The sequence below is a fragment of the Eptatretus burgeri genome, chromosome 13, assembly GCF_056783735.1.
Source record: "Eptatretus burgeri isolate ZD-2024b chromosome 13, Ebu_testis_v1, whole genome shotgun sequence".
Taxonomy (NCBI): domain Eukaryota; kingdom Metazoa; phylum Chordata; class Myxini; order Myxiniformes; family Myxinidae; genus Eptatretus; species Eptatretus burgeri.
In genome coordinates this window covers 24,070,795-24,091,657 of record NC_140973.1, presented here as the reverse complement: position 1 = coordinate 24,091,657, position 20,863 = coordinate 24,070,795, and the positions used below count along the sequence as shown (strand labels likewise).

The following is a 20,863-nucleotide window of genomic DNA, read 5'->3' as shown; positions in this document are numbered from 1 at the left end:
AACAGAAGCAAAAACAGATTTTGAGAAGGACTTTTATAAATTAATGAATAATGCTGTATTTGGAAAGACTATGGAAAATGTTAGGAATCGACAAAACATAAGACTTGCTACATCTTGAAAACAGGCTTCAAAGTTAATTAATAGACCAAGTTTTGAGCGAGCGGAGGTGTTTTCAGAGAACTTTTGTGCTATTCATTTGAAAAAAGAGAGTATTGAAATGGATAAACCTATTTATATAGGAGCATCAATTCTTGACTTGTCAAAGTCGTTAATGTATGACTATTACTATAATAATTTAAAATCAAAGTATAAGGATAATGTGTCATTGTTATATATGGATACAGATAGTTTTATATTAGAAATTAAGACAAGTGATGTATATGAGGATATGATTGATAATATTGATATATATGATACAAGTAATTGTAAGTCAGGTGATGTGTTGTTTTCATCAAAGAATTAAAAGGTTATTGGTAAGTTTAAAGATGAATTGGGTGGGAAGGTCATGAGTGAATTTATAGGATTGAGATCAAAGTCTTATGCTTTCACGTATATTGATAATAATAACATTGAAAGGTGTGATAAGAAGCAAAAGGGAATAAAGAAAAATATAATCAAGGAAACAATGAACTTTAAACATTATTACAACTGTTTAACCTTAAAGAAGGAAGAGTACAGAAAAATGAATACAATAAGAAGTTATAAACATCAATTATATACAGAATAGATAAATAAGAAAGCATTAGGAGCTTTTGATGATAAAAGATATATTTTCGAGAATGAAATCAATAGTCACCCTTATGTTTATAAGTATAAGTGTTAAGATATTGGGTTGGGAATTTTAACAGGCTACTGCCGTCTTTTTACTGATTTATAAATGATAGAACCAAGCAATAACCAAACCAAGGAGTGGAGATGTAATCAGCCTTGGTATTTAAATGGGAAACATAAAGAATGTGAGAAATATCAAATAAGTCTTATTGAAGAAATAACCGGAGTAAAAGTAGATAAAACAAATAAGCGGATAAATTTAATTACAAATAAGTTGGAGTATGTAAAGAAAAAAATTAATGTCCTTGAATGGACTGAAAACTTTGATGGTTATCCATTGAACATTGGAAAAACAATTTACTACAATCTCAAAATGATATGTGGCTCAGCAGGTGGTCAAATAAGAGCATTAAGAGAAGTTTATCATTTCATTTCTGCACAACAAAGACACTTAAACCAAGAACCAAGTTCCAAGTTATTCTTTGTGAATATACTGGATGAAAATAAATGTTATAAGAAATTAAGTTATTCCCTGAAGTAGAACATGGACAAATATTTGTTTGTTCGCTCTTTGAGTGGAATGAAAATATGAAATGGAAGAAGTGCATTAATCAGTAAGTCTCAATCTTTCATCATCTCAATTTTAGATTTGCTTGTATGGGAGGGAAGGGGATGGGTGGGGAGAAAATCAGTCTCCTATTTTGGGCTTTTGGGGCTTGAGTCAGAAAGTTTTTCCCTTTTCCCCCATTCATTTGAATGGGTGTCCCAGAAACCCCATTTATCATCTACTCTTAGAAGATGAAGGATTTCAATACAATCCAGCCAACTCACTGAGCCTCTTGGGATGCTGCCACATAACTTGGTGCTCCAAGTTGGTTCTCCCACCTCACTTACTCCTGAGAAACCTGAATGCACCAAAACTATGTAATGACACAAGACTATGCGTCAAAAAAAAATCTCATGCCTCATGTCATCGAGGGAACAATCTTGGCAGGCTGTGCAAAGAATGAGGATGTATTAATACCACTTTTCCAAGTTTTATACCAAAAATCCTCAATACCCATCATTCCAACTGACATGTTGTTTGAATTTAAGCAGCTGCAGTTGCCAGTGCGTCTTGCCTTTGCGATGCCCATCAATAAAGCTAAAGGGCTGTTCACTCCAATCAGTAGGAGATCGACACACAGATAGTCCTCCACCTCCAGCATGCACTGAAGGAAGGATGCAAGTCAGCAATCATCAAAAGCCCAGATAGTGATGTCTTTTTAATTCTGCTATACTATGCTCATCAAGCCAACATCACTGTCTACTTTGACACTGGAACCAGAAAGTACCGGCGAGTGATCAACATCACAGAAACAGCACGATCGCTTGGCCTGCAGTACACCCGCTCACTCATGGGTTTGTATTGCTTCACAGGAGAAGACTGCAACAGTGCCTTCAATGGCAAGGGTAAAGTTGAGCCTCTAAAGAAGCTTGAAAAGAAGCCCAGATTCCAGAATGCCTTCGCAGAACTGGGATCAAGTTGGGATGCAGAGGCAAGCTTACTCATTGATCTTGAGGCCGTTATGTGCATTGTGTCTGGACATGCTGGTCACTGATCTTGATGAGGTCAAGGATTTGATGTTGAATAAAATGGGAGAGGATGAGATCTTGAATGCCAAGTCAAAGGTAGACCTGGCAGATCTCCCACCATGCAAAATTTCTCTATATCCCCATATCTGAAGAGTAAACTATCATGTGGCTGTGGCCCAATGGAAGCAGTCCCAAATCCCAATCCTCGATGTTCCACCAGCCACCAGTCATGGATGGGTCGAAGGAGATAATGGTCATCTCGAGCCCCTCTGGTCAGATGGGCCAGTCTTGTCTCCAAGTTTCATGGACATTCTGTCCAGAGTCAATGAAGAAGAAGAAGAAGAAGAAGAAGAAGAAGAAGAAGAAGAAGAAGAAGAAGAAGAAGAAGAAGAAGAAGAAGAAGAAGAAGAAGAAGAAGAAGAGAATGAGGACGAAGACGAAGACTGAATAACTGAGAAATTATCAACCTATTTTGACTGAAAATGACAGTGATGATGATGATTAAAGTTGTAGTTGATATCGCTGAAACGAATAGTTTGAAATAGCTTGAAAACTTGATATTTCAGAGCGCTTTTTCATTTTCATCTTCATTTCTCTTCACCTTGCAAAATAATCATCATCACCAAGATTTTTTTTGAAAATAACCCCAGTAATCATTATCAGCAATATTCATATATAATAAGTAATCATTTTCAACAATATTGATATTATTTTGACATCGGTGACGTTTGTGATGTAAAACAATGCTTGAAAAATCATAAAATTGTCAAATTTTGAAGGTTTTTCTCGATCTTGCTTTTGGAAATGGCCTCTAAATGCTAAATAATATTTCTAAACGATTCACCATACCAAAATCAATTCAAAAAGTGGTATAATTTCTGTTTCTATGACATCTGAAGAAAACGTTATGATATTTGAAATAATAGATGTTGCTCATGCCAAAATCCAAGATGGCCACCGTATGGGCCTTTCGAGCCATCTTTTTTATTAGGAACATGTCAAATCTGTTAATGGACACCCTTTGCTGTTTAAAAACTTAGTGCCATTAAATCCCAGAGAGGGTGCATGGGAACCTTTCTATCCTGCCCGACTAATTGGTAATTCATATGAAACCATAAGGCCAACACTCCCAATTTGTCATGCACGAAATATTCAAATACATATTTCATTGAATTTCCCTGGGAAACGCTGGGTACTTCAGTTAGTAGTACATACTTGTACCAAGATTAGTCAAAATCCCTTCAGCAATTCACAAGTTATCGCAGTCATGAAAATCTGCTCCGCACACACGTATGCACGCACAAACAGACGGATACACAGCCGGACAGTCAACACAAAAACATAATGCCCTCAATACCTTCGACTGCAGAAGCAAAATTGAAACAATAATCTTAATCATTATCATCTTACTTACCTCCATTAATGTTGCATCCCATTTGTGAGAAATCGGGTTTCGTACCAAGCAAGAGAACAGTTGAATGTCAGCATTAATTGTGTAATTCTGTGTTTCTGTAAAGTAATTTCACAAGCATTGTTTGTTATCAGGTGGGAAAGAGGAAATGCACTCAAACTTGAGCATGGTATTAGTTATGAATTCGTTTGAATATGGTGGAACTTTTGCCATTTTTAAGATGCGAAAATCTTGTAAAGAGCATGAAAACCATTTCACATCATTGAATTGCATAAACATTTGGGAACTCAAAAAAGAACAAAGAGGGAGAGAGGGAGGGAGAGAAAGGGAGAGAGGGAGGGAGAGAAAGTGAGAGAGAGAGAGAGAGAGAGAGAGAGAGAGAGAGAGAGAGAGAGAGAGAGAGAGAGAGAGAAGAGAGAGAGAGAGAGAGAGAGAGAGAGAGAGAGAGAGAGAGAGAGAGAGAGAGAGAGAGAGAGAGAGAGAGAGAGAGAGAGAGAGAGAGAGAGAGAGAGAGAGAGAGAGAGAGAGAGAGAGAGAGAGAGAGAGAGAGAGAGAGAGAGAGAGAAATAAAATGCATTATCATTAACTTTGAGCCTGTACCCTGAGCAAATAATTAATTGTTACATTAATTGACAATGGATCTGCATCAGTTCAAACATGTACACATATAATCGACTCCTCCCATGCTCTTCCAGCCGAAGAAGCCGCATAAAGCAACCATGAAAGGCTACCGCTGATGAATCACCAACAAGCGATGAAATCGGTCCAGCAGCTGAGGAAGTGTGTCGCATTGGGATTCTCATGTGCGTACAATTTGTGAATATCTTTACAAATTTGTAAGAGCTCTGGGAAGGGTTTGAAACAGCAAAGGGCTTATCTTGGGTAGCCTTTCATGGTTGCTTTATGCAGCTTCTTCAGCCAAAAGGGCATGGGAGGAGTCATATATATATATATATATATATATATATATATATATATATATATATATATATACACAGATACATATATATCTATATATATTATGTGTGTGTGTGTGTGTGTGTGTGTGTGTGTGTGTGTGTGTGTGTGTGTGTGTGTGTGTGTGTGTGTGTGTGTGTGTGTGTGTGTGTGTGTGTGTGTGTGTGTGTGTGTGTATCAAACTGTATCAAAATCGACGATCCCCATCAAACTTGGCAGAACAAGAGCAATTTTCACATTAAGAATGGGCAAAGATTTCACCATCTCACTGTGCAAAGCTGGTAGAGACCAACCCAAAAATCCTCATAAGCAGTCATTGCTGCAAAAGGTGCTTCCACCAAGTACTGACTGAAGGATCTGAATTCTTTTGCAACCAGTGAATTTTGATTGGTACATGTTTTTCAGAAAGCAATACTACAACTTTCCATCCAATTCATACCTGAGTGTTGAACAATGAAATAATTCCTTCCAACTTCAATGAGATGATGTGGAGGAAATATACTTTTGTAAATTGCTTGTTGCATGTTTTGTGGAGCAGGCATACTTTGGTTAATTGATTCCAATGAATACTCAAATGAACTATTCATTGGTGCAACTAAATAACTAAATTCAGTCTCTTTTCTTTCTTTGGGCATCTTTCCACCCGCAAAGTGCACAACCAGTGGTTTCTCAAAAATACTGCTGTTATAAATGTTGAGTGCTGCTGTTGTGCCTTTTGTATCAACTGTGAATTGGAATATAATCAAACAGTTGGAGCAATAGTCATAGCGGCGAACTGTTGCAGTTCTCTGCAGAGCTTGCGATTGGATCTGATTATCCAAGGCTACAAACAGTTGTGACGACTCCGTCCATGCGCTGGAAGTGAATCGCATGTGTAAAACGCTATTCTCTTGGTAAGGAGGATGTGCATCCCACAGAAAAGGGTTCGAAGCAAATGATGCAACCTGCAAAAAGTCAACCACAAAATTAATTACAATGTTTTTTTTATCACTTGCAAACACCCAAAGTCAATCCGAATAGAAGACACGCTGACCCATCAAACGTATATATTTATCTCTGGAGGTTATGTTTTCACCCCTCTCTGTCTGTTTACTCACAAAAAAATTTTTTTTGACAAATATGTTGATCGCCTCCGTTTGTTTGTTTGCGTGTTTGTGCATTTGTGTGTTTGTTTGTTACTTGGCAATATATATATATATATATATATATATATATATATTTTTTTTTTGACAAGAATGTTGATCACTGTTTTTCTTTCGGCATGGCTCGGCTCGGCTCGGTATGTTTGTTTGTTTGTTTGTTTGTTTGTTTGTTTGTCTGTCCGCTCGCCTGCAGCCCACAGCGCTTAACCAACGCTTCTAATATTTTTGGAGATTATTACCGACCCTGCGATGGTCCCGCATTAAAGTTTCGTAAAATTCGGTCGACCAAAAAGGTCTACATAAGCCAATCGGCCAATTTGAGCCACATTTTCTAAAATCTTCAAATTTCATCTGATTGACTTGAAATTTGAACAGGATTTTCATTATCAGATCAGTAAATTGAACCACCTATTACTTTTGATGTTAACATAGATAAAAAGGTCAACATAGGTCATAAGGTCAACCCAACATAGGTCAAATTATTAAATTGTTTTTGAAATTGTCAATTTTAATCTAATTGACTTGAAATTTGAACACCATTTGCACATTAGGTCGCTGAATTCAACTACCCATTCATTTTAAGGTCAAAAGGTCAACACAGCCCTGATTTCTAAAATTGAGAGATAGGGCCAAAAACTAAATATATCACTATATCTCACAGTTGTGGACGAGTTATGACAAGACAAGGTGGATGAATTGAATAGGTGACAAGTACAAGCGGATTGGATTTTGGTTTGGATCCAGCCCATTAGTGGGATACGAAACATGAACTGTTCCACCTGGCAGAGGTATGTGCTTTACTGAGTGCCATTCTACTTTGTGCTGTTTTCCCCAAGTTGTCACTCTATGAGTGATTTTTCATTTATTTGTTTGTTTGTTTTTGTGCAGGATATCTCAAAAAGTTGTGGATTGATCCGGATGAAAATTTGTGGACAGGTTCAGTGTGTGACAAAGACGAACTGATTAGATTTTGGTGAAAATCCGGATCCGGATCCGACTACTAAATTTTTTTCAATGATTCTTCATCATTGAGAGATGGGGCTAAACGAATATTTTGCACGATATCTGGAACAGTTGTGGACGGATTCGGATGAAACTTGGTGGACAGGTTTAGTATGTGACCACGACAAATTGATTCGATTTTGGTGAAGATCTGAATCCAGATCCGGATACGAGAATTATTTAATTTTTAAAGTGATTCTTCACCATTGAGAGATAGGGCCAAAAACGATATAGTACTGAAAAGAATGATATTTCAAAAATGTATTGTGCCCGATATGTTCTCGTAAATCAGGCAATTGTGCGGTGGAGCTATGCGCTCTTCTGAGTGCCATTCTAGTTTTTGTATGTGTTCCCAATGTTCTTTTATTTTGGAAAGGCAGAAACGAATATTCACGTGCACCACCGATATTTGTACTCGAGTGAGAGTCTAAGCCAAAATTGTTGTTCTTTCTTAACTGAAAGATGTAATTAACCTCCGCCATCTTCGAAGATGGATGGAGGTTACTGTTTTCACCCCTTTCTGTTTGTTTGTTTGTTTGTTTGTTTGTGAACAGTATTACGGAAAAACTCCTCGATGGATTTCGACGAAACTTGGTGGGGGGGTTAGGAATGGTCCAAGGATCATGCCATTAAATTTTGGACTTGGTCCCCCCCCCCCAAAAAAAAATTGTTAGAGAATTTTTTTTTTGCATTTCTACATGTTTTAAGTGATTTCCACCCCCCCCCCCAAATTTTTTTTTTACCCCCCCCCCCAAAAAAAAGAATTTTTTTTTGCATTTCTACATGTTTTAAGTGATTTCCAACCCCCCCCCCAAAAAAAATTGTTGGAGAAATTTTTTTTGCATTTCTACATCTTTTGTGATTTCCAACCCCCACCCCAAAAAAATTATTACCCCCCCCCAAAAAAAGAGAATTTTTTTTTTGCATTTCTACATGTTTTAAGTGATTTCCAACCCCCCCAAAAAAAATTGTTACCCCCCCCCCCAAAAAAAATTGTTGGAGAATTTTTTTTTTGCATTTCTACATATTCTAAGTGATTTCCAACCCCCCCAAAAAAATTGTTTGAGAAAAAAATTTTTTTTTTGGCATTTTTACATGTTTTAAGTGATTTCCAACCCCCCCCAAAAAAAAAAATTGTTACCCCCAAATTTTTTTGGCATATTTACATGTTTTAAGTGATTTCCAACCCCCCCTCACCCCCCAAAAAAATGTTGGAGAAAATAACTATAACTCTCAGCACTGTTGACATCATATTTAATGAATAAGATATAAGGTTCACTTGAGTGACCCAGCAGTATTGGCGGCGGAGGTTTTGCACTCTCCCGAGTGCTCCCCCTCTAGTTAACGTCCGTTATCGAAGATCGGAGGTTAGTTTTCACCCCTTTCTGTTTGTTTGTTTGATTGTTTGTGAACAGTATTAAGAAAAAACTCCTCGACGGATTTCGACAAAACTTGGTGGGGGGATTAGGTATGGTCCAAGGATCATGGCATTAGATTTTGGATTTGGACCAAAATCCAATATGGCCGCTATGGCGGCCATTTTGAAAAAATATTTGAATTTTTTTTTTGCATTTCTACTTGTTTTAAGTGATTTCCAATCCCCCCCCCCAAAAAAAAATTGTTAGAGAAAAAAACTTTTTTGCAACTTTTTTTTTTCAACAAAATTTCAAATTTTTTTTTTGCATTTCTTCATGTTGTAAGTGATTTTCAACAAAAAATGGCAAAATTATAATTGCGGCTGATTTTGGAACTTCAGGTGGATATACCCACGTAAAATCAATTTCTGTCTCAAGGAATCTAGTTATGACGAATGAATTGAGTATGTAAAAGTTAAAAGTAAAAGGGAAAGTTGCAAACTATAACTCTGTGAGCACTGTTGACGTCAAATTGAATGAATAGGATATCAGGTTCACTTGAGTGACCTAGCAGTATTGGCGGCGGAGGTTTTGCACTCCACCGAGTGCTCCCCCTCTAGTTATTTTCATGTTAAGTTCGATTTTTCTGCAAATAGTTGTAGAGGAAATATTGTTGTATTGTGTTAAATCACATTCTAAACAAAGCTTGTTGGTCCATGCATTTGCAGCACCAGGTAAACAAGAAATTAAATAAAAGGGTTTACAACTCCATTATTATTTAACAGCATTCATGGCAATGTAGCCTTGGTTATACCATAAATAAACCGCATATTTTACATACCATAAAGGCAGTGTCCAGAATGGTTTTCATGTGGACTGCGTTTGGCCTTTTTAGGACAGTGCTGGTGGAACTTTTTGTCGTCCAGCTCAATTCATTTGGGCTGTTTCCTGCAGCAACTTTCATTATCAGTGTGTACATTCCTTCAGATATTTGTTGCAGTTCACCAGAAAGCAGTTTATTACTCAGAGCCAATGAACAAAGATCAAAAGTATTCATGATATCTTCGATACAATCAGTCATCTTTTTCTGCAAAAATCAAAAAACACTCAGTCATGTCTTACAGAAGAATGTAATATGTACTAAAAAAGAAATTTACTGTGAATATCATGTAATACAAAAATTTTTTAAATTACCATAACTGCAGTGAGTTTTGTAATATGGGTAGAGAACCATGAAGATCACCAGATCAGGCAGGTCCCAAGATGCACACCATGGCTGAGGCACTTACAGAGCAATATATATTTACCTCCACCACTGAAGGTGGAGAGAGGTTATGTTTTCACCCTTGTCTGTCTGTCTGTCTGTCTGTCTATCTGCGTCTGTGAGCAGGATATCTCAAAAAGTTATGGATGAATTCGGACGAAATTTAGTGAAAAGTTTGGGTCTATGACAAGAACAAATGAATTAGATGTTGGTGAAGATCTGGATCCAGATCCAGACACTAAATTTTTAAGGTGATATTTCACCAATGAGAGATGAGACCAAAAACGATATTGCACAATAGCTCAATAAGCTATGCGCAGATTCGGACAAACTTGGTGCACACGTTGGGTGTGTGACAAGGACGAATTGGTTTGATTTTGGTGAATCATTTTTTAATTTTCCAAGTGATTCTTCACCATTGAGAGATGGGACCAAAACTATATGTAGAATGATGCGTCAAAAAGTTGTGGACAGATTATGACAAAACTTGGTGGATGAGTTGGTTTGGTGACAAGAACAAGCCGATAAGATTTTGGTTGAGATTCAGATGCAGATCTGGTCTATCAGTGGGATGCAATACGTAAACTGTTCAGCTCTACCTGGTGCTGTTCTTATTACCCCCACCACCGAAGGTGGAAGGAGGTTGTGTTTTCACCCCTGTCTGTCTGTCTGTTTGTCTGTGTGTCAGTTTGTTTGTCTGTATGTTTGTTTGTGTGCAGGATATCTAAAAAAGTTGTGGACAGATTCAGATGAAATTTGGTGGGCAGGTTGGGTGTGTGACAAGGATGAACTGGTTAGATTTTGATGAAGATCCGGATCCGGATCTGACTACTAGGATTTTTCAGTGATTCTTCACCATTGAGAGAAAGGGCAAAATATATATATATATATATATATATATATATATATATATATATATATATATATATATATATATATATATATATATATATATATATATATATATATACAGCACGATATCTCAAAAAGTTGTTGACGGATTCGGTTGAAACTTCGTGGACACGTTGGGTGGGTGACAAGGAAGAATTGACTCAATCTTGGGGAAGATCCAAATCCAGATCCAGATCCGATAATTAAAGTGATTCTTCACCGTTGAGAGAAAGTAGAAGGGGGGATTTTCCAGACGGTCCTTACGGATATGCATAGTGAGATTGTGAGATTTGTCAGGATTGAAAGACATGTTCCAATGTTGGACCAGCTTGTGATTTTATCCAGGTCTGTAGAGAGTGAAGAGGCTGCTGGTTGCCAATCTGGGGGATGACAGATGGTACAGCAGAGGGTGGAGTCATCAACAAAGAGATAAAGAGGATTTTCCAGAGAGTCGGACAGATCATTGATGAAAAACCAGGAAAAGCACTGAGCCAAGAACAATGCTTTGAGGAACTCCAGCCTGGACAAGAAGAGGAGATGAGAAAATTCCATTCAGAGCCACGCCTTGACTACGACAGCAGAGGAAGTCCATGAGCCATGAGTGGAGATTGGGTTGGATCTTTTTGCCTCGGTTAACTTCAAAAATATTTAGTGGGTGGATTCAGTGACCTGATATGCAAATCCTGTTGAAATTCAAATAATTGGATGAAAATTGACGATTTTAGAAATTCGGCGTATGTCGACCTTTTGACATTATACCTCAAAATAATTGGTGGTTGAATTCAGTGACCTTGATATGCAAATCTTGTTCAAATTTCAAGTCAATCAGATGAAAATTTAGAATTTTAGAAATTCGACAAAGTTTCTGACCTTTGGACTATGTTGGCATCTTTACCTTTTGACCTCAAAATGAATAGGCTTTTTGCTTATGACCAATTGTACCATTTTGTGAAGATTTGTAAAGATCGGTGTTGCAATTTCCGCCTAATCATGGGTGTGGCATCCTCCCTCAATTGTAGCAGATAACCATAAGATCTAGCCATCTCTGTTGTTTCATATTGTGCTCTGTAAAATGTTCCGAAAACAAAAAGTGAACATTTTCGAGGCCTGATTCACACTCGGGTGTTTCTGACAAACCTCGTCCAATTTCTGGCAAACTTAGGGTCTTTCAGCCATCGGTGTAGCATTAAACCATCTCGGTTTGTGTTACTGCAACCACCGAAGATGCAGGGACTCGGCATATTTGTAGAAATTCGAAAATTATTCACTGGTTGAGTTAAAATCATACTGCCATGTAACCCGGAGACAACACGGATATGACGATCGACTCCCGGATGTGACGTCATGGCTAATCTAAAGAAGAACATTTCCACTTTTACTTGCAAATTTACCTACTTTATAATTCGGAAATTGGAAAAAAAGACACATCATATGTCCTCACATTTTGTGGGGTATCAAGGGATAGATTAGCGTCAAGGTGGTCTGAGTGTTTGGGTTTCCCTTTAACAACAGTAGTGACTGTTTAAAAAGGTAATCATTCGTGTTTTGTGGTTTATAATATTTTTAGCTCACCTAGACTTTAGTCTGGTGAGCTAATGTGATCAAGCAGTGCCGAAGGTGAGTGAGTGAGTGAGTGAGTCAGTAAGTCAGTAAACACTTCAGTGATTATTGCTTGAACCAAACACACGATTTTGATGAAACTTGGCCACAAGCTTCAGATGTGATGCTTAACGAAGGTCTATTGACCGCATCAGAATCTGCACTCATTAAGGGAGTATATGGGGGGTGGGGGGAGGGGAGGTTGACCCCCACAAAATAGGTATTTGCTCTCTTCTCCAAAACTACACACACAATTTCAATGAAACTTGACTACAACCTTCATCACCCATGATGTACCAAATTTGTTCATGGCATTTAAAAAAAAAAATCGGGGTCTGAGGGGGTCGAAGGGGTTTTGAGTGACTGTTGCTCCTGATCCAGGTTGAGCTTTAAGATGTGCCATCCTATTTTCAGTCATAATATTGTTTTGTAATAACATTAATATGATGATATTATCATTATTGTTGTTATTATTACTTTTGTTATTAGAAGCGGCCGAAGAAAAACGCCATGGTAAGCTATCTATACACCTTAACGAGGATTTCACCCAAGGGGGGAAACTTACTTGGGGAGGGGGGGGGCAAATGAAGTTGCTCCAACCTCTGGCGCATGACCCATAGTCCATCCTGTTAAGTTTGGTTTTGATTGGATAAGTAACGACTGAATGTATCACGGTCAGACAGACAGACAGACGGTTAGACAACAAATTGCGTATTTTAGTATGATGGCAACTCCTGTGTGGTCTTCTGTCTCTGTCTCCGTGTGAGTGTGTGATTTGTGTGCGACAACTCTTCCATGAGGCTTTGAGGCTGTCGAGAGAAAAAATGTGTCCTGCAAAACAATGATGGACAGTGCAGAGATACATATATTAATCACCTTACCCGAATTAAATCATCGTTGGTTTCTTGATGTTGCATCAAACCTTCCAGGAGTGAATTTGAAACTTTAGCGAGATCTGCAGAGAATTTTCGAACTTGTGTTTTTCAGCACAAAGTTATACAAACAAAAAATTCACCCAAAAGATGTGAAAACAAGAAACTGAAAAGAAAAATAATTTCTACCTTTATAAACTACCTGTAAACTTATACTTGACCAGTAAAAAGTTTGCAAACATACGTATGTTTAAAATTGACGATGCTTATATATACACAACGGCCCCCGCATCAAGCACAATAATAATCACAGCCATGCAAACATCTCATAAGACCAATACACCGGCGAAAACTATTTTGGGAGCTCACACGAAACCTCTCGCAAACCGAAGCACTTGACAAAAGACCCTCTTAGTGAAAAACAAAAACATCTTTATTAATACACTTCAACCTCAAGGCACCAAGGTCAGCATTTGCCTGGAGCCCATCAATCACACGCTGCCCAACACATAGGGACGACATCGTGGCCCAATCAGTGGTGCAGATTCTGGAAAATGATGTGGAGCTGTCAAACAGTGCAGCCCAATGGTGAAATGCCTTGCTCTGTGCCAGTTATGAGTGGCCATGCAGAAAGGCCCACCCCTTGAAGGCTAGACCTCAAAGGAAAGCTCCTTCTCCTTTTCCCCAGGGCTTGAGGGGAGGGGGGCAGAAAGGCATGCTGCAGTGTGGATGTGGGAAACATCCGAAGCACCTCCATCTTGCTCAGCCCCTGCCCAGTTCAACACGAAAGAGATGTGGCAGGACATCCTTAACCTCTCGAGATACTCAGGGTTTCAACATCGTCTCCCAGCAGCACACAAACATTCAGGCCAACATACGCCTATCCACGTGTCCTTATTATCTGTTGAAGAAGTCCCCTAAGGCCAAAAAAAAAAAATGTTGCATTGGCGTAACCCGCCCGACCCTAAAAATTCCGCCGACCCTACGTTTTTTTTTTTGTTTTTTTTTGCTATCGATTTCAAGTATCTTGTTGATTGCGATCGCGATCGCAAAAACCCGGAAGTGTTTCGGACAGAACCCGCCGACAAAAAGGGTGGTACTCGAGCCGGGGGAGATTTTGGGAGGGATTTATTAGGATTTATTAAATTTTTGGATTTATTATCCAAAAATTTTGGGATTTATTAGGAAAAAAAAAAAAAAAAAAGATCCCGACCGACCTACCCTATTTTTCAGTGACCCGTTACGCCAATGCAACATTTTTTTTTTTTGGCCTAACTATGAGATGCACACACGGGGGTAATATACCTAAATTATATTCACCGAACCTCCTCCCCATCCACCCACAAACTTAACAAAATAAATATTTAAAAGGTATCATTGTAAAAGGAGTTTTGATGAGGAAATGATAATATGAGTGGGCACCTCCAACATAATTGATTAAATAACATTAGCTATGAGATGATAGCTAAGAGAAAGATGATAGCTAAGATAGCTATGAGAAATAACATTAGCTATGAGTTGTCATTAGCTATGACAACTCGAGGAGTTGAAGCAATGTTAAGCAAACACCAATTAAATTTGTGGAACCTTGGGAATTAGAACCCAGACTAGACAGCTCAAAGTGTAAGTGATCTACTTCTGAACCATCTTGTGGGACAATATTATAATTTGTTATCCGATATAAAAAGGTTTTTAATCGTTCACTCTTTCCTTTTTTGGGAAAATTTTAGACAAGTCCATGATATCATGTCATAGCGAGCTTTTCAGTTGGAGACAAATCCTTTACTATCGCTTTATTTGGTCGAATGCACCATTATATTATAATTTATATTAAATGTTAATGCAGAGTTAATTAAAAAAAAAATTGGATCACTCACCCGTCACAAACTTGAGAATGATGGATTTCTTTAGACCTTTAAGCTCATTTAAACTTTTTGCAGCTGAGATCAAGGAGAACACTAATTTTTCCTTTAAAATAAGAACAACAGAAGTTTCAAAATACACATAAAAACGTTCAAGTGAAAATATTTTAGATGTTTGAACAAATTATTAAATTATATATATATATATATATATATATATATATATATATATATATATATATATATATATATATCAACAAGTATTTTTTTTCAAGTAACCTTAAGCAAGTGGTGGCCTTTCATAACAAGTAAAGAAACAAAATGAACAAAAAATTTGTTGCTAACTTTTTCAACAAAAACCATAAACTTTCACAAAGTGTTGCTTTTCTGCTATTAGTTGTTACATCTGCCACCGAAGGTGGAAGAGAGTTGAGTTTTCAGCCATTTTTGTTGTCTGTCTGTCTGTTTCTTTGTCTGACTGGCTGTGACCAGAATATCTCAAAAACTTGCAGACGGATTCACATGAGATTTGGTGGGAAGGTTGAGTGTGTGACATGCACAAAGTGATTAGATTTTGGTGAATATCCGGATCTGGATCTGGATATAATGACTGGAATTTTGAAGTGCTTCTGCACCATTAAGAGACTGGGTCAAAAACGATATATAGCATGATATCTCAAAAAGTTGTGGACGGATTCGGACAAAACTTGGTGGACACGTTGGGTGGGTGGCAAGGAAGAATTGATTCGGTTTTGGTGAAGATCTGAAGCGAGATCTGGATAGTAGAATTCTTAAGTGATTCTTCATCATTGTGTGATATACAGGGCTAAAAATGATAGAGGATTCTGGAAAATCCTCTTTATCTCTTTGCTGATGACTGCACTCTCTGCCGTGAGATTCTCTCATCCTTCTGACAGACAGGCAACAGCCTCTCACCTCTCCACACATCTTGACAAAATCACAAACTGCTCAAACACTTGGATCGTGTCTTTCAATCCGGAGATATCCCACACACTCACTCTCTCCTTCCAAAAGGACTGCACCACAAATCCTTCCATCTACTTTCTCAACAACTCTCTCAAAGACGTTCAGTCACACAAAAATCTTTGGGTCTCACTCTCAGCCATGATCTCTCTTTGGCAAGCCACATTTCAAAATTATCCTCCAAAGCTATATGCCAACTGGGCATCCTCCATCATGCAAATTTGCTTCCTTGGCACACCTGAACTACTATCCACCCACAAGGCTTTAATCTCAATTCGATGGAGTATTAATCCTCCATCTGGGCTGGCTTCTCTGCCTCACATCTTGCTCAACTTGTGGCCGTGGAAACAAAGAGAGTTTTTCACGTCATAAGAGTTTTCTCCAACAATTTTTATAGTACCAAGTAGGTACCGGAACCATTTGGGTCTCCAGACAAATATGATTTCAACTTTTGGGTCATGGAAAAAAAAAGTTTTGGAGCCTCTGTTTTTGATCAATAAATTTTTCACATACCATAAATCTTAACTCATAAAGGATTTTTTTTACAAACTGTGCGTGTGATATCTAGCCATAGTTGTAGAAGAAAAAAGGTGAATTTTTTTGAAACGATTAGCAAAAAATGCAAGAGAAACCTAATTTTGTCATTTGAATATTTCCTAAAGATTGTAAAAGTTGACCCTTTTGAATAAGAAAAGGCCCACAGTGTATTTTGAACCCCTCAAAATGCAATCCATTAGATCCAAAATGTCATTAGCTTTAATACGAGACATTATTTGGCTGAATTGAAGCATTAACTGGAATGTTATCTTCCATTATATAAGCTATAGTCAAAACGGTGACCATTTCGGACGCCATCTTGGATTTTTACCACTAAGCTGCAACTCTGCAATGGTTATCATATCAATTCGTCATCCCTATGCATGAGTGAAAAATCTGGTCTTGGTCCACGAACTAATCTGCCTGAGAAGTATCTATAATTAATACGAAAAAAAATCCCAAATTGCATGAACTTGTAAATAATAAAAACAAAAAAATGTTGAAGCTTCTTGGGCTATTGTTAGTGATTCATCTCGTTTCGAAACACTCTTCAACTGCATTGAAACATACAGGTGTGTCAAAAACACCCGGACAAATTTGGCTGTTCATATATTTAGAACCGCAAATGACACAACGATACCCTTTGGGTTATTTGATACAGAAACTCGTGAAGTTTTGTGCACACCATCAATGCACTTCAACATGAGCTCCGCTTGTCACGCGCAGGCCATCTAGGTAGTATACGAGTTCTTGGCAAGTTTGGCTCAGTTTGTTTGCGTCCACCAGTGCACAAGCAGCTGTGATCCGAGAATGAAGGTCCTGCAGGTTTGCCACCTTGGTGTTGGAGACAACATATTTGACAAACCCCTACAGAAAAAAAAACCATCAAAGTGGGGTTATGTCTGGTGATCGTGGGAGCCAGGCGGTTGGTCCATCTCGGCCAATCCAGCGACTTGGAAATTTTTCATTCAGGACAGCTCAAACGACTAAGGTCCAATGAGGGGGAGCACCGTCCAGTTGAAAAATGATATCGGGTTGCAGGCCTTCAATCTGTGGTGAAGCGAATCCTTCCAACATGTTCATGTAAATTGACGAGGTCACTGTGTCCTCCACAAAGGAAAACGGACCCACCAAGTGGTCATGGAGAAGGCCAGACCACACATTGACCTCTGGACTGTCGCGTATGTATTCAATGACCATGTGGGAGTTTTCAGAGCCACTGGTCCTCACATTGTGCCGGTTGATTTTCCCCGATGCATGAAAGCAAGCTTCGTCTGTGAGCATGACCTTTTTCAGGTAATCTTCATCATCCTCTACGCGACTGAGTATTTCAAGGCAAACGCCTTCCATTTGAGTCCATCATTTGGTTTGAGTTTCTGCAGAATCTGCACCTTGTAGGCAGAAAGCTTCAGTCTTTTATGCAAAATCCTGTGTATGGTGGTGGGTGGTAGTCCCAGTTTTCTGGATGTGCGTCGGATTGATTTTCTGGAATGTTGTTGAAATGATTCACGCACTCGTTCAACGTCTGCTGCACTCGTGCTTGATCGACCGGGACTTTTCTGTTTCTGACTATTTCTCACCTCTTTAAACCTCTGATACTAGTCTCTCTGATACTAGTCTGCGATGGCGGATCCCTTCCATACCTTGTACAGAAATTACGCTGAACTTGCGTGTCACATCGTCTCAACGAACCATTCAACGCATTGGCTTTCTCCTGTGGCGTCGCCATTTTCTTTTACATTAAACCACCAAACCTGAAAATAAATAAAATTTTATGAGTTTCTGTATCATATAAACCAAAGGGTATCATTTCATCATTTGTGGTACTAATTATACAGTATTAACAACCAAATTTGTTCAAGTCTTTTTGGAACACTATGTATTTCATAACAATGAATCAGTGACTTTAGATATATATATATATATATATATATAAAAAAAATTAAACATCAGTTTGTTTGCTTAAATGTATTAAAAATGCTACAAAGAGATGAAGCAGTTTATTCAGTTGTTTTCTCGAAAATAAAAAAAATAGAATTTCATTAATCTCCACAATTATACTTAGAGGAAATAGAATGACTGGTTGAAAAATTTTGTTTTGTATTTCATGGAATAAAACTCAAAACCTATTCATTGTGAAAGAATACAGCATGTTCCATTGCATAGGTTTCTGTGAAGTATAATAAAAGCAATTACCGTTGTGTCGACAGAAGGTGAGTCGTCATGCAAAGTAAGCCATTTCACGACGAATATGTATTGATTGAGATCTGCACTGGTGTATAGCTGTGAAGATGAATGCATTGTCAAATCGACCATCTTCAAAAAAACCTTTAAAATAGATCAGAAAAATGTAGTTAATGTTGGGAAACCATACGTAGGCAGGCTAACAAATTGGCTCGTCATCCATGCTTTAAAAAAAAAAGTCACGCAAAAGTAGATTGAGTAGATGGCAAAAATAATTTTACTTGGTAGACCACCTTGTCTTCCACAAGAGAGATAATTACCAGGAATTCTGAGACGACTGAGGTGTGCACAAATCACTTTGCCATGCGTGCTTCAGATGTGATAGTCTCAGGGTCCATCTATTTATTATGAATGGAATGGGGATGGGGGAGAGGTGTAAATTGGGGAAAATAATGAGCTCATACTCTCGGTCTCCTGCCTTTTGGGTGGTATTAGGAATAGATATTTGTAATGTGAAAGCTAAATCTTGAACGGTTTTTGAAATATCGCGTACGCAAGCCAAGTTATCGAGATGGTTGCCATGGTAACATAATTCAGCCAATCACAGCCGTGACACGATCAAGTTGAGTTAACGTTATGAGGAATAGACATCCGTAATATGAAAGCTAAATGTTCAACAGTTTTTGAAATATTGCGGACACAAAAGTACATGGGCGGATGTTCGGTTGTGGACGGATGATCAGTTGGACAGAGCTCATTTCAATGTCCCCCGTCTCCGACCTTGTCGGCGGGCTGGATGAAAATAAAATTCAGAGATAGAAATGAAGGCAAGATGAAATAAGGGAGAAAAGAGGGTAGAAAAGTATGGGGAAGGGGGATATGCACTGCGTACTTGAAGCTCTGGAGGGAAGGGTGAGACAAAACAGCCTGTGGAAGGTGATTCAATAGTCAAAAGAAGAAAGGTATGGAAGGTGCAGAGGGTGCAAGATGAGAGAGGAGGTGGAAGAAGATAGAGAAACCACCACCCTGTCTACAATGTGAAGGAAATAGGCCTTTAGACTCAATTTAATCGTGGGAGATTCTAATGATGTTGAAGGCCTTGGTTTCCATGATGTTGAGGTTTTCCGAGGTGGACAAGAGTTCAGGTGTTCCAAGGAAGGACTTTGCATGATGGAGGACACAGAGCTGGTGACTGACTTTGGAAGGCAACTCTGAAGTGTGATTTGCACAAGAAAGATCATTGCTCATGATAGTGATTCCCAAAAGGTTGAGTAATACAACAAAAAAATGACAAAGGAGGACAGATTGCAATGGGCAGATCGAGGGGAAGTAAGAACAGCAGAGCAGGATTTGAGTATGTGGACACTGATGCCATCTAAGTCCACCACAGAAGCATGGTTAAGGTTGGACAGAACGTTCTCAACTTTCTTAGATTGGAAGGACACACTCCAGTTGACAGTGGTTACATCAGGGTAAGATTGGGATAGGTAGAATATGTTGGGTGCATGATATTTGGAGGCAAAGACAGAGATTAGATGTTCTCTCTCATCTCAGGCAGAGAAAATTGCTTGAGCTGAGGGATGGGATGGAGGGGTGGGGGAGGCATACACCAGGGACAGAATTGACAAGACACCACCATGACTTGGAAGAAGGAGACTGGCTGGAGAGTTCAGCCTTGAGATTTGTAAGATTATGTTTTCTAGATAACCCCAGGATGGACACATATTTGTTGCGAACTTTACGGAATTAACTAAAGTTACCCTCAGTTGGGTTAGCTTTCCAAGGTCCACAGGATGGATAGAAAAATTGCACACAGGATGGGATAAACCATTTCATGAGAGAAAGAAGTTGTACAGGCTAAATAAGGGATAGGGCAAAGAAGCTGTACAGGGCCCACGGACCTCTGAAGATCTGAATAGAAGGATTCGCAAAGATCTGCTGATCAGCCGTTCGAGTTGCAAGATTATGTCTATGGAAGGTCATATTTCTTCTGCGGAAACCGTCCGTGCCTTTTGGGACTTCATGGGCAGCTGTGTTATCACCAGCCTTCGGGGGAAGCTGTGCCACATCTCGGAACTACTTAGCGGCGGTTCGTTCTGAAAAGAAGAATCGCTTTTAAAAAATAATTAAATAATTCTCGTTTCCGGATCCGGATCCAGATCTTCACCAAAATCGAAACAATTCGTCCTTGGCAAACACTCAACCTGTCCACTAATTTTCATCTAAATCCGTCCACAATGTTTGAGATATCCTGCTCACAGACAAACAAACAAACAGACAGGGATGAAAACAACCTTCTCCCACCTTCGGTGGCAGAGGTAAATATGCGTACCGATATATTAATATTAGAGATGACTCATGGAAAAACTGAAAAAGCTGTTGGCATACACAAAGACAAATTGAATGACCACGGCGATTGTATTCAAATTAACTTGTGTAAGGAAATGTTGCTTTTTG

The 20,863-nt window shown here is 38.6% G+C and overlaps 1 protein-coding gene across 2 annotated transcripts in view; it reads right to left on the bottom strand.

Moving 5' to 3' along the window:
* The window catches only part of LOC147014076 (polycystin family receptor for egg jelly-like), a 127,840-nt gene that overhangs the window by 90,348 nt on the left and 16,629 nt on the right, over window positions 1-20,863 (bottom strand). For both annotated transcript variants that reach the window (XM_085851700.1, XM_085851702.1), the window contains exons 6-11: window positions 18,419-18,550; window positions 14,717-14,807; window positions 12,849-12,922; window positions 9,055-9,300; window positions 5,154-5,658; window positions 3,761-3,855 (exon numbers count right to left, since the gene is read on the bottom strand). In XM_085851700.1, coding sequence (XP_085707826.1) covers window positions 3,761-3,855; window positions 5,154-5,658; window positions 9,055-9,300; window positions 12,849-12,922; window positions 14,717-14,807; window positions 18,419-18,550 — 1,143 coding nt within the window. The remainder of the gene's footprint in view (window positions 1-3,760; window positions 3,856-5,153; window positions 5,659-9,054; window positions 9,301-12,848; window positions 12,923-14,716; window positions 14,808-18,418; window positions 18,551-20,863) is intronic.